The sequence below is a fragment of the Bos taurus genome, chromosome 4 (genome assembly GCF_002263795.3).
Source record: "Bos taurus isolate L1 Dominette 01449 registration number 42190680 breed Hereford chromosome 4, ARS-UCD2.0, whole genome shotgun sequence".
Classification (NCBI taxonomy): domain Eukaryota; kingdom Metazoa; phylum Chordata; class Mammalia; order Artiodactyla; family Bovidae; genus Bos; species Bos taurus.
In genome coordinates this window covers 107,548,344-107,566,565 of record NC_037331.1, presented here as the reverse complement: position 1 = coordinate 107,566,565, position 18,222 = coordinate 107,548,344, and the positions used below count along the sequence as shown (strand labels likewise).

Here is an 18,222-nt window from a genome sequence, read left to right as displayed (position 1 = left end):
AGTGAAGTAAGCCAGAAGGAAAAACATAAATACAGTATACTAACGCATATATATGGAATTTAGAAAGATGGTAACAATAACCCGGTGTACGAGACAGCAAAAGAGACACTGATGTATAGAACAGTCTTATGGACTCTGTGGGAGAGGGAGAGGGTGGGAAGATTTGGGAGAATGGCATTGAAGTCCAGGTTCGATGCATGATACTGGATGCTTGGGGCTAGTGCACTGGGAAGACCCAGGGGGATGGTATGGGGAGGGAGGAGGTAGGAGGGTTCAGGATGGGGAACACATGTATACCTGTGGCAGATTCATTTTGATATTTGGCAAAACTAATACAATTATGTAAAGTTTAAAAATAAAATTAGAAAAAAAAAAGATATCATACAATTGTGCTCATTTCACATGCTTGCAAAGTAATGCTCAAAATACTTAAAGCTAGGCTTCAACAGTATGTGAACCGAGAACATCCAGATGAACAACCTGGATTTAGAAATGGCAGAGGAACCAGAGATCAAATTGCCAACATCTGTTGGATTACAGAAAAAGCAAGGGAATTCAAGAAAAACATCTACTTCTGCTTCATTGACTATGCTAATGCCTTTGACTGTGTGGATCACAACAAACTGTGGGAAATTTTTCAAGAGATGGGAATGCCAGACCACCTGACCTGCCTCCTGAGAAACCTGTATGCAGGTCAAGAAGCAACAGTTAGAACCAGATATGGAAAAATGGACTGGTTCCAAATTGGGAAAGGAGTACCTTAAGGCTGTATATTGTCATCCTGTTTATTTAACATACATGCAGAGTACATCATGCAAAATGCCAGGCTGGATGAAGCACAAGTCAGAATCAAGATTGCTGGGAGAAATATCAATAACCACAGATATGCAGATGATACCACCCTTATGGCAGAAAGCAAAGAAGAACTAAAGAACCTCTTGATGAAAGTGAAAGAGGAGAGTGAACAAGCTGCCTTAAAACTCAACATTTAAAAGACTATGATCATGGCATCTGGCCCCATCACTTCATGGGAAATAGATGAGGAAATAGTAGAAACAGTGACAGACTTTATTTTCTTGGACTCCAAAATCACTGCAGATGGTGACTGCATCTATGAAATTAAAAGATGCTTTCTCCTTGGAAGAAAAGTTATGACAAACCTAGACAGTGTATTCAAAAGCAGAGACATTACTTTGCCAAAAAAGGGTCTGCATAGTCAAAGCTATGGTTTTTCCAGTAGTCATGTATGGATGTGAAAGTTGGACCATAAAGAAGGCTGAGCACTGAAGAACTGATGCCTTTGAACTATAGTGTTGATGAGAGTCCCTTGGACTATAAGGAGATCAAAGGAGTCAATCCTAAAGGAAATCAGTCCTGAATATTAATTGGAAGGACTGATGCTGAAGCTGAAACTCCAATACTTTGGACACCTGATTCGAAGAGCCAACTCATTGAAAAGACCCTGATGCTGGGAAAGATTGAAGGCAGGAGAAGGGGATGACAGAGGACAAGATGGTATCACTGACTTGGGAGATGGTGAAGGATAGAGAATACTTGTTGCAGTCCATCGTATGCAGAGAGTCAGACATGACTGAGCAACTGAACAACATTCTAATTTTAGAAAATACCTTTCAGTATTATTGAAATGCATTAGCTCTGACTCCAGGCTTATTGAAGCATGATATTTCTTATTCATTTCTCACATTTTTGAAAGTAATACTGGAGGATCTTGGATAATGGGTATAGGTAATTCTTTTCCTGAGAAGAAATATCCATCATTATAAAGGTTCAAATTGACATCCACATTAAACATGATTATGTCATGAGTTATGTTAAAGTCAGTCAGTTCTTCAGTGACCATAACCTCCTAGTGAAAAACGCCCACACTGGATAAACACTAATGTTCTAATTATGATCTCATAGTCTGATCATCAAAAATTCCCACAGATATGGTTGATTAACAGGGTTAGAACAGTATTTTCTGACTTAAGTATAAACTTCATTAAGGACTAAACATTAACCCTAACCAACATTAAAGAACACTGATCCCCTTGTTGAAATGATATTTGTTCAATAATATAAATAAAACTTTGATACAATTAACTAGTCTCTCTTAATCCCCCAAATTCTTAATTGTTCAGCACAGCTTAACTCTACTAAAGTTTAACAGAACTTACTTCTTCAGTCTACTCTAGGGTTTAACCTACAGTCAAAACATTTCTGTAACTGTGCTTAAAAGCCTTTACTTATCTCCAAGCTTTACCACTTTCCAAGTAGTTGAGACTTGACTATATTCCAAAATAATATTTCAGTTCAGTTCAGTTCAGTCGCTCAGTCATGTCTGACTCTCTGCGACCCCATGAATCACAGCACACCAGGCCTCCCTGCAGGGGTCCAGCTCCGGTGGATCCAGGGAATTCGAAGCGGGGATGGCGTCAGTGAGGATCAGGAAACAACTGCTTAATTAAATGTTAATTAAGGATATAAAGAGTGGTTAAATAAGGATAGCTCAGTGAGAAAATTTAGTGGAGAAAAGAGGCTGAATAACTTGGTTTACGTGGAAAGCTAATAAAATTTCAAAACAAGGAATTTTACATCACCTACGTAGGCCGTAGGTGTCCTCCTATTCTCCTGAAGGAGAAGAGGCACTAAGGCCTCCCCGGTCAGATCTTAAAAGCCCAGGCAAAATTAGTAGGCTTGACGAGCCCCCCCGTCCCAGATGGAAATTCATCCAGAAGGTGAGAGAAAGAACGACATGGGGAGACCAAGTTTCAGTGAACAAAAGGGTGTACTTTATTTTCCAAAGTAGTTTTATACCTTAAGTTGTGCATAGAGGATAATGGAGGAAGGGGTAGAGTCATGCAAGGACAGCAGTCCCTGATCCTAATAGAAGCCAGGCTTTCAAACTTATCATATGCAAAAGTTTAGGTGATTTACATCATCTTCTGGCCAGGAGGCCTGTTAACATTTTAAGAAACTTATTTTTCTCTAAAGGTGATTATTTTAAAGTCAGGCGCCACCCTCCAAAAGCATTAGATAAAGTTGCATTCCTATAGGGCAAAGGTGTGGTGGGCTATAACAAGAAAAGAATTAACTCAAGGGTCCAAGGTTACAAACATTAAAGCTACTACTTACATTTCTATACACCAATTATATCCATCAATACACTGCCAGGGACACAGTAGGTAAGGGATATGGAGACTTAGCAGCAAACATTGGCCCAACAAGTGAAAAACCCTTCACCAATACAATTTCTAATCAATCTTTTAACTGCTCAAAGGAATCTGTATTTAGACAGTTTAGAACATCTCATGTCTCTCACAGTTGGGAGGCTCTGAACAATCACATGTGGCCAGAAAAACCTATTCAGGCAGGCTAGAGGACCTCCAAAGGAGTTTGTAGGTTGAAACACTGTCACACACAGGAACTTTATTAACTGGAGCTGTAAGTTAACTCTTTTTTCAGAGAGAGGTGGTGGGGGACAGCCCCCCATAAAGTCAGAGGTATAGGTGAGAACACAAAGCAGAAAGTAGGCAGACTCTGGTTTTGGGGGTAGATGCTCGAGAATTTCCAGGGGGACTTCTGAGGATCGATCCCGCCTTTGCATATGCCGAGCCTCCTTCCTCATGACCTTTGCCACAGGCGGAGTTCCTCACGCTGGCTCCCGGCACCTCCCTATCCATCACCAACTCCCAGAGTTCACTCAGACTCATGTCCATCGAGTCAGTGATGCCATCCAGCCATCTCATCCTCTGTCATCCCCTTCTCCTCCTGCCTCCAATCCCTCCCAGTGTCAGAGTCTTTTCCAATGAGTCAACTCTTCGCATGAGGTGGCCAAAGTACTGGAGTTTCAACTTCAGCATCAGTCGTTCCAAAGAAATCCCAGGGCTGATCTCCTTCAGAATGGACTGGTTGGATCTCCTTGCAGTCCAAGGGACTCTCAAGAGTCTTCTCCAACACCACAGTTCAAAAGCATCAATTTCGGTGCTCAGCTTTCTTCACAGTCCAACACTCACATCCATACATGACCACTGGAATGACCATAGCCTTGACTAGATGGACCTTTGTTGGCAAAGTAATGTTTCTGCTTTTCAATATGCTATCTAGGTTGGTCATAACTTTACTTCCAAGGAGTAAGCGTCTTTTAATTTCATGGCTGCAGTCACCATCTACAGTGATTTTGGAGCCCCAAAAAATTAAAGTCTGACACTGTTTGCAATGTTTCCCCATCTATTTCCCATGAAGTGATGGAACCAGATGCCATGATCTTCGTTTTCTGAATGTTGAGTTTTAAGCCAACTTTTTCATTCTCTTCTTTCACCTTCATCAAGAGGCTTTTGAGTTCCTCTTCACTTTCTGCCATAAGGGTGGTGTCATCTGCATATCTGAGGTTATTGATATTTCTCCTGGCAATCTTGATTCCAGCTTGTGCTTCTTCCAGCCCAGCATTTCTCATGATGTACTCTGCATAGAAGTTAAATAAGTAGGGTGACAATATACAGCCTTGACATACTTCTTTTCCTATTTGGAACCAGTTTGTTGTTCCATGTCCAGTTCTAACTGTTGCTTCCTGACCTGTATACAAATTTCTCAAGAGGTAGGTCAGGTGGTCTGGTATTCCCATTTCTTTCAGGATTTCCCACAGTTTATTGTGATCCACACAGTCAAAGGCTTTGGCCTAGTCAATAAAACAGAAATAGATGTTTTTCTGGAACTCTCTTGCTTTTTCCATGATTCAGCAGATGTTGGCAATTTGATCTCTGGTTCCTCTGCCTTTTCTAAGACCAGCTTGAACATCAGGAAGTTCATGGTTCACATATTGCTGAAGCCTGGCTTGGAGAATTTTGAGCATTACTTTACTAGCATGTGAGATGAGTGCAATTGTGCGGTAGTTTGAGCATTCTTTGGCATTGCCTTTCTTTGGGATTGGAATGAAAACTGACCTTTTCCAGTCCTGTGGCCACTGATGAGTTTTCCAAATTTGCTGGCATATAAAAATACACCATCGGTGAAAGACGCAATTTATTTTTATATCCCTTAAAAATAGTGCTTTTTCTTCCAGCAATAGAAAAGTCAGGTTAAAAAACTTCTTAAAGTTTTGTCTGTCTATGTATTTAGCCACAAAACATTGATACTTAAAAAAATGTTTTTTCACTAGGAGGAAATTTTTTAACTGTGTAAACACCTCACTTAAGTCTGTCTTTTGAGATTATAGTAATCTATATGGGTTATGACCAACTTCGATAGCATATTAAAAAGCAGAGATATTACTTTGCCAACAAAGGTCTGTCTAGTCAAGGCTATGGTTTTTACAGTGGTCATGTATGGATGTGAGAGTTGGACTGTGAAGAAAGCTGAGCGCCGAAGAATTGATGCTTTTGAATTGTGGTGCTGGAGAAGACTCTTGTGAGTCCCTTGGACTGCAAGGAGATCCAACCAGTCCATCCTAAAGGAGACCAGTCCTGGGTGTTCATTGGAAGGACTGATGCTGAGGCTGAAACTCCAGTACTTTGGCCACCTCAAGCGAAGAGTTGACTCATTGGAAAAGACCCTGATGCTGGGAGGGATTGGGGGCAGGAGGAGAAGGGGATGACAGAGGATGAGATGGCTGGATGGCATCACCAACTCAATGCACATGAGTTTGGGTGGACTCTGGGAGTTGGTGATGGACAGGGAGGCCTGGCATGCTGCGATTGATGGGGTCACAAAGAGTTGGACACCACTGAGTGACTGAACGGAACTGAACTGACTGATATGGCATTCTACATAGAGTATTGGGAAATCTCTGTGTTGCTATCATTTGAGGTTTTTTCATTATAAGAATAAACAATGATTAATAAATCATGTATTTTCCCTATTTTGTTTTGTTCTTAATCTCCAAAGGCTCGACTAGCCCCTTGGGCATTCTATCTTTATTCATTTCCTTTTCACCCATCATATTTATCACGCACCTGTTCCTATGAATATTCTCTTATAGAACTTCTCCCATGTCTCTATTTCCAAACACATCAATCAAACTTTTCTAAAGCTTATACACTAGTTAGGTAATCAGCTTTGCAAATTCTTTCAGATTGCTTTGAGAAACTTGCTTTTCTCTTTATATCTTTGAATGAGAAAAATAAATTGATTTCATATAGTAAGTAGGAAAATATATTCATAATAAAAATTTTAAATCTCAGGGTTAGAAGACTGTGAAACTGAATGAGGTCATTCCCTGAGCCGTATTTTGGAATACTTATCCAAGAAGTAGAGGGTTGGATTTATCATTTCCAGATAATAGATAAGACTACTGTGTATTTGGACCTACATCCTCTTTACAGGATCACTCTGCAGGAACAAAAAATCATTTGACTAGAGAAGACAGTTACAGGAAGTGTTCACAATAAATCAGTCGATATCAAGATTTCTGGTTCTAATAAACTTCTAATGAAATGTTATTAAAAAATTTCATGTGACCAAGTAAGTTTGGAAAACACTGGCGAACAACTGGAATAGAATTTTTCAGTACTTACCATAGGAATTTTTACAGTTTTTACTGTGATATTATGAATTGTGAGACCCTAAAATGAGTCATCTAATATGCAATAACTCTCAAACTCATTTGACCCCAGAATTTATTTTTAAAGCCCTCTTCAAGAACTGGAGATTTGAGGAAAACATTTTGGGAGATATGGGGCTCGAACATAGCTTGATGAAGAAATTATAAAGCATGTTATTCTAGGTCTGTGACTTTCGAATACTTGTCTATAACATTCAGTAGCATCACACATTGCTATTGGTAATATTTGGATAATGATAATATTTAAATGTGCAGTTTTCTAAAATAATTCCCACATCTACTGAATCAGTGATCTAACGGTGGGTCAGGAGATTTATTCTATTTTTAATAAGCATCTCAGATACTCTTATGTGGGCTTGGGCTTAAGAGGTTTTGAAATAATATCCTCCTAGGTCATTGTCCAGTGCATGGACAACACAAGAGAAGACTCTACACATGGACATCACCAGATGGTCAACACCGAAATCAGATTGATTATATTCTTTGCAGCCAAAGATGGAGAAGCTCTATACAGTCAACAAAAACAAGACCAGGAACTGACTGTGGCTCAGATCATGAACTTCTTATTGCCAAATTCAGACTTAAATTGAAGAAAGTAGGGAAAACCACTAGACCATTCAGGTATGACCTAAATCAAATCCCTTATGATTATACAGTGGAAGTGAGAAATAGATTTAAGGGACTAGATCTGATAGAGTGCCTGATGAACTATGGACGGAGGTTTGTGACATTGTACAGGAGACAGGGATCAAGACCATCCCTATGGAAAAGAAATGCAAAAAAGCAAAATGGTTGTCTGAGGAGGCCTTACAAATAGCTATGAAAAGAAGAAAAGGGAAAAGCAAAGGAGAAAAGGAAAGATATAAGCATCTCAATGCAGAGTTCCAAAGAATAGCAAGAAGAGATAAGAAAGCCTTCTTCAGCGATCAATGCAAAGAAACAGAGGAAAACAACAGAATGGGAAAGACTAGAGATCTCTTCAAGAAAATTAGAGATAGCAAAGGAGCATTTCATGCAAAGATGGGCTCGATAAAGGACAGAAATGGTATGGACCTAACAGAAGCAGAAGATATTAAGAAGAGGTGGCAGGAATATACAGAATAACTGTACAAAAAAGATCTTCACGACCAAGATAATCATGATGGTGTGATCACTCACCTAGAGCCAGACATCCTGGAATGTGAGATCAAGTGGGCCTTAGGAAGCATCACTATGAACAAAGCTAGCTGAGGTGATGGAATTCCAGTTGAGCTATTCCAAATCCTGAAAGACGATGTTGTGAAAGTCCTACACTCAATATGCCAGCAAATTTGGAAAACTCAGCAGTGGCCACAGGACTGGAAAAGGTCAGTTTTCACTCCAATCCCAAAGAAAGGCAATGCCAAAGAATGCTCAAACTACTGCACAATTGCACTCATCTCACATGCTAGTAAAATAATGCTCAAAATTCTCCAAGCCGGGCTTCAGCAATACATGAACCGTGAACTTCCAGATGTTCAAGCTGGTTTTAGAAAAGGCAGAGGAACCAGAGATCAAATTGCAAACATTTTATGGATCATCAAAAAAGCACGAGAGTTCCAGAAAAACATCTATTTCTGCTTTATTGACTATGCCAAGCCTTTAACTGTGTGGATCACAATAAACTGTGGAAAATTCTTCAAGAGATGGGCATACCAGACCACCTGACCTACCTCTTGAGAAACCTATATGCAGGTCAGGAAGCAACAGTTAGAACTGAACATGGAACAACAGACTGGTTCCAAATAGGAAAAGGGTACATCAAGGCTGTATATTGTCACCGTGCTTATTTAACTTATATGCAGAGTACATCATGAGAAATGCTGGACTGGAAGAAGCACAAGCTGGAATTAAGATTGCCGGGAGAACTATCAATAACCTCAGATATGCAGATGACACTACCCTTATGGCAGAAAGTGAAGAGGAACTCAAAAGCCTCTTGATGAAAGTGAAAGAGGAGAGTGAAAAAGTTGGCTTAAAGCTCAACATTCAGAAGACAAAGATCATGGCATCTGGTTCCATCACTTCATAGGAAATAGATGGGGAAACAGTGGAAACAGTGTCAGACTTTATTTTTCTGGGCTCCAAAATTACTGTAGATGGTGACTGCAGCCATGAAATTAAAAGACGCTTACTCCTTGGAAGAAAAGTTATAACCAACCTAGATAGCATGTTGAAAAGCAGAGACATTACTTTGCCAACAAAGGTCCGTCTAGTCAAGGCTATGGTTTTTCCAGTGGTCTTGTATGGATGTGAGAGTTGGACTGTGAAGAAAGCTGCGTGCCGAAGAATTGATGCTTTTGAACTGTGGTGTTGGAGAAGACTCTTGAGAGTCCCTTGGACTGCAAGGAGATCCAATCAGTCCATCCTAAAGGAGATCAGCCCTGGGATTTCTTTGGAAGGACTGATGCTAAAGCTGAAACTCCAGTACTTTGGCCACCTCATTCGAAGAGTTGACTCATTGGAAAAGACTCTGATGCTGGGAGGGATTGGGGGCAGGAGAAAGTGACGACAGAGGATGAGATGGCTGGATGGCATCACTGACTCGATGGATGTGAGTCTGAGTGAACTCCGGGAGTTGGTGATGAACAGGGAGGCCTGGCGTGCTGCGATTCATGGGGTCACAAAGAGTTGGACACAACTGAGCGACTGAACTGAACTGAGGTCATTGTCAACCCAGATGTGATCATCTTTTCATAAAACTCTCTATACCCAGCACTCTCTTCATGGCATTCTTAACTTCTGAATTCTTAAGTGTATAGATAAGGGGATTCAGCATAGGGTTGAAAAGGCTGTGAAACAGGAGAAGGTATTTCTTCTGTTCCTTGGGATTCCCATGTCTGGGTTCAACATACATGATAATGGCTGTGCCATAAAAAAGTCCGACCACACAGAGGTGAGATGAGCAGGTGGAGAAGGCTTTGCTTTGCCCTTCCCCTGACTGGAGTCTAAGGATGGCACGGAAGATGCACACATACGAGATTATAACTGAGGAGAAGGGTCCCACTAGCACAGAAACTGCTCCAGCCAATACCATAAGCTCATTGATGTGTGTGTCTGCACAAGCAAGTTTGAGAACAGCCATGATTTCACAGAAGAAATGATCGATTTTCTGGGCCATGCAGAAGGGTAAGGGCATAAGTAACACTAGATGAACCAAAGACAGAAGGACTCCAATGGTCCAGGAAGTCACCACCAGCATGACACAGACTCTCCAGCTCATGATGACTGAATACCGGAGGGGGTGGCAGATGGCCACATACCGATCATAGGACATCACCATCAGGAGAAGACATTCTGTGATCGCAAATGTCAAGAAGAGAAAGGTCTGTGTGATGCAGCCAGCAAAGGAGATGGGCTTGGCTGGACTCAGGAGGTTGGCCAGCATCTGGGGCACCGTACTGCAGGCGTAGGCCATGTCAGCGATGGCCAGGTGTGAGAGGAAGAAGTACATGGGGGTGTGCAGTCTGGGGTCCAGTGAGATGAGCCCCAGGATGACCCCGTTCCCCAGCAGGGTGAGGACATAGAACAGGGAGAAGAGCCCAAAGAGGAGCATCTGAGTCCTTGTGTTAAGGGGAAATCCAAGTAGGATGAACTCAGTGACAGAGGACATATTGTCTCCCATAGCCCTACGACAGAAGGAACTGAGTTAATGTCCAGGGTTAAAGAGAAGTCTCTTAAAAGAGAGCTGTGTCACCTTATACCTTTCTGTGGTGTAAAAATGTATTCAGAAACCCTTTTGGTGAGTTTTTGTGTTTTTAAATGGAATTTTAAATAACTTATTTGGTAATCCTAAAATGTATACATACACATAAACACATATATACATATATTTTCTCTCTTGTTAAGTTTTTAAGAGGCTAAATTTTCAAAATAAGTATGTTGCCACATGTTAATCAAATATAGAGTTTTTGTTTCATTCAGTGAAATATCTCATATCATTGAAATAAATTTTATTCTTCTTTGCTTATATTAAAGTTATCTCCATTTTTTTCCCCAGAAACTATGACACTTAACTGATATACATGCTAAAGTCGTTAAGCTGCTATACATTAATTTTGAGTTGGAAGGTTTTATCAAGGACAGTGCATTCTCTAGGTAGACATACCATTTTCCAAAGTACACCATTAGGAATTAACCACTTACCTGCCTGTTGAGACACACTTTCCACTTCTGCATCTTAGTGGTTACCTCCACAACTAATATTGCACAAAATCTCTGCTTGTTCAAGTACAAAAACCTATTTTCAGCCTACAATCTATTCTTTCACATTTAGCTTTTCACAATATTCAGATGAACATTTATATGAATGCTTGAATAGATATATACTGTGCTGTTTATCTAAACACAAAACAGAATCAATAATTTCATTAGATTAGGACTCATTATTAATAAACACTCTAGAAATACTCTGTTTCAGACATTGGCTCTACAGGTGATTGAGAATAGCTACAGGACTTCTGGGAGGGATGATGGAAAGGGGTCTAAATTCCTTGAAAGATTGAATTAAATAATCTTTCTTACGCTAAGATTCCACAATTAGAATGCAAGTATAAACATAATATTGTCCCTCTTGTTTAAATTTTATTCTCATCTTTTATGCAAGATCATCTTATCTTGGAGAGAGTAAGAATGAATAATAATTCTCAATTTAAATGGCGATAGAACTATAAACATTTACAAATCATCCAATTTCCATTGTTACTCCTTTGTTACTATTCCCGTGATGTCATATCCAGAAAGTTAAAAATAAATCATTTTGTTTATTAAATTCCATTTTACCCACCACTGTTCTGAGGGTGGAGTTATCAAGCTCATACTCATGGCTCAGACTCTTGTTTTTGCACATAAACATACAGCTATTTGTACACTTATACAAAAACTGGAAAAAAAGCTATGACCAACCTAGACAGCATAATAAAAAGCAGAGACATTACTTTGCCAGCAAAGGTCTGTCCAGTCAAAGCTATGTTTTTGCCACTGGTCATGTATGGATGTGAGAGTTGGATCACAAAGAAAGCTGAGCACTGAAGAATTGATGCTTTTGATCTGTGGTGTTGGAGAAGACTCTTGAGAGTCTCTTGGACAACAAGGAGGTCCAACCAGTCCATCCTAAAGAAAATTAGTCCTGGGTGTTCATTGGAAGGACTGATGCTGAAGCTGAAACTACAATACTTTGGCCACCTCATGCGAAGAACTGACACATTGGAAAAGACCCTGATGCTGGGAAAGATTGAAGGTGGGAGGAGGAGGGGACAAGAGAGGATGAGATGGTTGGATGGCATCACCGACTCGATGGATATGAGTTAGAGTCAATCTGGGAGTTGGTGATAGACAGGGACGCCTGGCGTCCTGCAGTCCATAGGGTCGCAAAGAGTTGAACATGACCGAGCAACTGAACTGAACTGAATCCAAAAACTGAATATTCTTCCTTTAAATATTTGACTTCTCTCTGTATGTGATAGTTCAAGCCTATTTTTTTTTTAATAAAAAGGCACTGGACTTTACAAATGTTAAACATTTAGCAGAAAGTCACACACACTTTGCTCCTTACTTATAGTTAGCCACCAGTCAAAAATAACCATTCAGATACAGATTATATTAACACATTGATATTTTGCTTAATATATTATCAAGGAGCAAAATGGGAATGTGAATGAAAATACACTTTTGCATGTTATTGAAGAGTGACGGTAACAAAGCAATGAAAATGATGTTCAAATATATTTGGCCAGAACTCACAAAGGCAATTAAGAAACTTGTGTGTTTAGAGATGAGTGCTGTATGGACCCCACACCACCTTCATGCATAAAAAAGCAAACATACCCGGTGTGGCTAAGTTTCCTGATGATTCTGAAAGACTTGCTCCTCCTCTGAGGACTATCGAAAAAGGACCTTGGTTACTCATGCTGCCTAAGAGAAGAGAAGGCTTTATTCATTTATAATATCCACAGGGCTCCTTCCCAATTGTCATGAGGGTTTATGTAGGGTACAGTAGGTCTCACACCAATGTGCTCCCTATAGAGGCACACAGAAGACAACCACTGCCCCCCTTCTGAGACGGAAGAGGATTTGTAGTCTCTGAGGAAACAAGAGAAATTGCAAGGTCTTTAGAGGTTAAGAACAGGTAGTATCTTCATAATGAAAAGAGTACACACATATTAAGTTACATTCTTGTTGTTGTTCAGTCACTAAGTCATATCCAACTCTGTGACCCCATGAACCACAGCACACCAGGCTTTCCTATCCTTCACTATCTCCTGGAGTTTGGTCAAACTCATGTCCATTGAATCAGTGATGCCATTTAACCACCTCATCCTCTGTCACCCCCTTCTCCTCTTGCCGTCAATCTTTCCCAGCATCAGGGTCCTTTCCAATGATTTGGCTCTTCACAGCAAATGGCCAACTTATTGGAGCTTCAGCTTCAGCATCAGTCCTTCCAGTGAATACTCAGGATTGATTTCCTTTAGGATTAACTGGTTTGATCTCCTTGCAGTCCAAACGACACTTTCAAGAGTCTTCTCCAGCACTACAGTTCAATAGCATCAATTCTTCAGTGCTCAGCCTTCTTTATGGTCCAGCTCTCACTCTCTGGTTACTCCATGAATATCACTGCTCCCCCAATACAGGAATTTGTTATGGTTCATGAATTTTTATGTCGGTCCAGCTCCCAAACATACAAGAGGCACTTGGGAGATGCAGAGATTGATTCTTGCTTATTATCTGATAGTGAAACAGAAACTTGACAGTAATTCCTGAAGCTGTATTTCTTTTAGTGTACTTGGCCTCATTTTGCAGCTATGGTGAACCTTGTAGCAGAATAAAAATCTTAATCATCACATCATTTTAGATAGCAACTCAGAACCTACACCCTTGAGCACCGATCTGGAAATGCGTGGGCATCCTAGTTAGGGTTTCATGTTGGACGTGCCCTGCAGCTTGTGGATCTGTCTGGAGGATGAATGAGTAAAGCACAAGGGCTGACGAAGTTTACTTTTGAAAAGCTTTTGATAATTTCTGGTGCTTTCCTCATGGAAAAGATAAGCTCTATAAAAGTAGAGGGCCACTCCTGTCCTCTTTATCCTTATGGTGGGGCACATGTATTCTACCTGTCAGAGTAGGCATATACTACTATCAGTATATACTGAACAGCAGTATTCTAATGCTTCAGAGTGTTATCAAGAGCCCAGTGCTCCAAATCTGCATGTCAGGTTACAATTTCTATCTGATCTACAAGGTCTGAGTAATACAATATGTATTGTTGTTACTCAGTCACTAAGTCCTGTCTGACTCCTTGCAACCCCATGGACTGCAGCATGCCAGGCTCCTCTGTCCTTCACTGTCTCCTGGAGTTTGCTGAAAGTCTTTTGCATTGAGTCAGTGATACCATCCAAAGGTCCAATGAATAACAAAATGTATTGGAACCAGTTAATTCCTTGGCCATTTGCCCTTTGTCACTCCTTTGCTGTGAAATGAGCCTGAGGAAATGTGAACAATTGTGAAATGGACTGAGGTGATATTATATATATCTGAAATCACATGATCTAATAGCACTCAGTGGAGGTACTGATCAAGATACTGTGAACAAGAAAGGGAAATTCATACTTGTGATTGATATCATCTGCAACCCAATGGATCATTGCCCTATATAGGGTGGAAGGATTCAATACGTGATCAACTGACTTGGTGGCAGTGGTGGTTTAGTCATTAAGTTATGTCTGACTCTTGCGACCCCATGCCAGGCTCCTGTGTCCATGGGATTCCCCAGGCAAGAATACTGGATTGGGTTGCCATTTGTTTCTCCAATCAGTTGACTTACTGGTCCCCTTAAGAATAAGGTACCATATTGAGGGCTCAGCATTGGGCTTTGCTGCCAACAGAGCAGATATTCAGCACAGTAGAGCAGCCTTGGTGAGAGGCAGCCTATGCTGTTATATTCACGCAAAGCCCCATCGCATTGCTTACTGCATTTGTGTGCTCAGTGTGCAGTCAGTGGAGAGGCCAAAGCAGAGGCTGCCCAACATCTACTGAGTCATCCTATACCTGGTTGATTAATGCCTCTTCTGCAATGATGTCTTTGGTTGGCATGAGTGTGCTATGCACAGATTCAGATACTTTGTGTGCTATCTCACATCTTTTTCCCATACCTCCATTCACCCGGTATCCCAACTGTGCTCCTTCCAGGTCTATGACCAACCAGTCAACCCATTTGCCATTTTCCAGGAGACCGTGAATGGTCCCGTCTCAGGAAACTTCTCTCTCCACAAGGTCGATGAATAGTTGAATGGCTACCTATCAGATCATATCAGATCAGTCACTCATTCGTGTCCAACTCTTTGACACCCCATGAATCGCAGCACGCCAGGCCTCCCTGTCCATCACCAACTCCTGGAGTTCATTGAGACTCATGTCCATTGAGTCAGTGATGCCATCCAGCCATCTCATCCTCTGTCATCCCCTTCTCCTCCTGCCCACAATCCCTCCCAGCATCAGAGTCTTTTCCAATGAGTCAACTCTTTGCATGAGGTGGCCAAAGTACTGGAGTTTCAGCTTTAGCATCAGTCCTTCCAAAGAAATCCCAGGGCTAATCTCCTTCAGAATGGACTGGTTGGATCTCCTTGCAGTCCAAGGGACTCTCAAGAGTCTTCTCCAACAGCACAGTTCAAAAGCATCAATTCTTCAGCGCTCAGCCTTCTTCACAGTCCAAACCTCACGTCCATACATGACCATAGGAAAAACCATAGCCTTGACTAGACGAACCTTTGTTGGCAAAGTAATGTCTCTGCTTTTGAATATGCTATCTAGGTTGGTCATAACTTTCCTTCCAAGGAGTAAGCATCTTTTAATTTCATGTATGGGCAATGACAAATTTACTCTAATTACCTTTAAGGCCCCACACCTGAGTGTTACATATATTGCACCAATATAACAAGTCAAACCATCCTTGTATCAAGCCCTTCTTCCTAAACTATCAACTGGTTGTAGGAAATCTCTTGGAGATTTTTCACATGCATGTGTGTGCACGCACACGCATTAGAGGGAGGCATCAGTGATACAGGTGATGTGGAGGTCTGGACCAGCTGTTCATCCACTTGCTTTTGTCTTCTGCAGGTGTTCTTGGCCTAAGTTATTCCACATTCAGTGTATAATGCATAGTTGCTGTGATCACAGTGTCTTATGACTTGGAGGGGTCTGACAGCATCTCAGTTCAAACAGGCAACTCTGGTTTTATAGTAACTTGATGTTCTTTGGTTAGTCTCTACCAAGTCTCAGTAATATGTGAATAATGGTGTTTCTGAAAGATGTATTGTCTTTGCTGTACGTGGAGAGCCTTGATGCAGAGTCCCTGTGGCGTGTCCCACGATTCACCTATATGGGCTCAGCAGAGTCATATTTATGTACCAGAGATAAGCTTCAGATCCATGTGGTCTGCCAGTCCAAAGTTCCAAGTGCTAGAGCTATAATACAAAGTGTGTAGTTCAATGAATTTTCATAGATCAATACATGTGTGTAAGCACCATTCAGAAGAAAGTTTAGAATATCTCCATCACTACAGAAAATTCTGTGACCTCTTTCATTGCTATTAATAGAAGTCACTTTCCTACTCCAAGATAACCACTATTTTGACTTCTGTCACACAGATTTGTTTTGCCTGTTTTTGAACTTTTATAAATAAGTTACACACAGTGAGGAGAAGGAAATGGCAACCCACTCCAGTACTCACGCCTGGAAAATTCCATGGATGGAGGAGCCTGGTAGGCTACAGTCCATCGGGTTGCAAAGAGTTGGACACTACTGAGCGACTTCCCTTTCTTTCTTTCTATAGTTTCTTTTGGAGAAGGAAATGGCAACCCACTACAGTGTTCTTGCCTGGAGAATTCCATGGACAGAGGGGCCTGGTGGGCTGTGGTCTATGGGGTTGCAAAGAGTCGGATACGACTAAGCAACTAACCCACACACACCATGAACGCTTTTGTTTCTGGCTTCTTTGACTCAATAAAATGTTTTTGAAATTCACCCATGCTGTTTGTGTATCAGAGGTTCACTCTTTTTTATGCTGTATAACAGTTGATATTAACATTCCAAAATTCATTTGTCTATCCTACTTTTTATGGATATTTGGGTTCTTTTTTAGTTCAGTTCAGTCACTCAGTGGTGTCCGACTCTTTGCAACCCCGTGAATCTCAGCACACCAGGCCTCCCTGTCCATCACCAACTCCTGGAATTTACCCAAACTCACGTCCATTGAATCGGTGATGTCATCCAACCATCTCACCCTCTGTCATCCCCTTCTCCTCCTGCCCTCAATCTTTCCCAGCATCAGGGTCTTTTCAAATGAGTCAGCTCTTCGCATCAGGTGGCCAAGGGTTCTTTTTAGTTTTTTGCTATTGTGACTTAAGTTTCTATGAATATTTGTATACTTGTTTTCAATGGGTATAGCCAAGGAATAGAATTACCAAACCATAGGATAGATGCATGCTTATTTTTATTAATAGAAAATATTGCCAGTTTTCCAGTGTGGTTTTATCATTTTACATTCCTACCAACAGTTGATATTAATTTTGTAATTTTAACTAATGTGGTATATCTCTGTGATTTTATTTATATTTTATTGATGACTAATTGTATTGAACACATTATCATATGCTCATTGACCTTTGGATATCTTTTTGTATGAAGAATTTATTCAAATCTTTTGCCCATCTTCTGAGTTTTTTTTTTTTTTTTTTTCTCTTAATGATTTGCAGTCATTCTATATACAGCCTGTGAGATGAGTGCAATGATGCAGTAGTTTGAGCATTCTTTGGCATTGCCTTTCTTTGGGATTGGAGTGAAGACTGATCTTTTCCAGTCCCCTGGCCACTGCTGAGTTTTCCAAATTTCCTGGCATATTGAATGCAGCACTTTCACAGCATCATCTTTTAGGATTTGAAATAGCTCAACTGGAATTCCATCACCTCCACTAGCTTTGTTCATAGTGATTCTTCCTAAGGCCTGCTTGACTTTGCATTCCAGGATGTCTGGCTCTAGGTGAATGATCACACCATTGTGATTATCTGGGTCATGAAGATCTTTTTTGTATAGTTCTTCTGTGTATTCTTGTCACCTCTTCTTATTATATTCTGCTTCTGATAGGTCCATACCATTTCTGTCCTTTATCAAGCCCATCTTTGCATGAAATGTTCCCTTGGTATCTCTAATTTTCTTGAAAAGATCTCTAGTCTTTCCCATTCTATTCTTTTCTTTGCATTGATCACTGAGGAAGGCTTTCTTATCTCTCCTTGCTATTCTTTGGAACTCTACATTCAAATGGGTATATCTTTCCTTTTCTCATTTGCTTTTCTCTTCTCTTCTTTTCACAGCTATTTGTAATGTCACCTCAGACAGCCATTTTGCTCTTTTGTTTTTCTTTTCTTTAGGGATGATCATGATCCCTGACTCCTATACAATGTCACAAACCTCCATCCATAGTTCTTCATGCACTCTGTCTATCAGATCTAATCCTTTAAATATATTTCTCACTTGCACTGTATAATCATAGGGATGTGATTTAGGTAATACTTGAATGGTTTAGTGGTTTTCTCTACTTTCTTCAGATTGTCTGAATTTGGCAATAAGGAGTTCATGATCTGAGCCACAGTCAG

The 18,222-nt window shown here is 40.6% G+C and overlaps 1 protein-coding gene across 1 annotated transcript; it reads right to left on the bottom strand.

Annotated features, from left to right (window-relative positions):
• Nucleotides 1–9,263: 9,263 nt before the first annotated feature.
• Nucleotides 9,264–10,202, bottom strand: OR2A7 (olfactory receptor family 2 subfamily A member 7). The gene has a single exon (NM_001389788.1). The coding sequence runs from the start codon at nucleotides 10,200–10,202 to the stop codon at nucleotides 9,264–9,266; it is 939 nt and encodes a 312-aa protein (NP_001376717.1).
• Nucleotides 10,203–18,222: the final 8,020 nt, after the last annotated feature.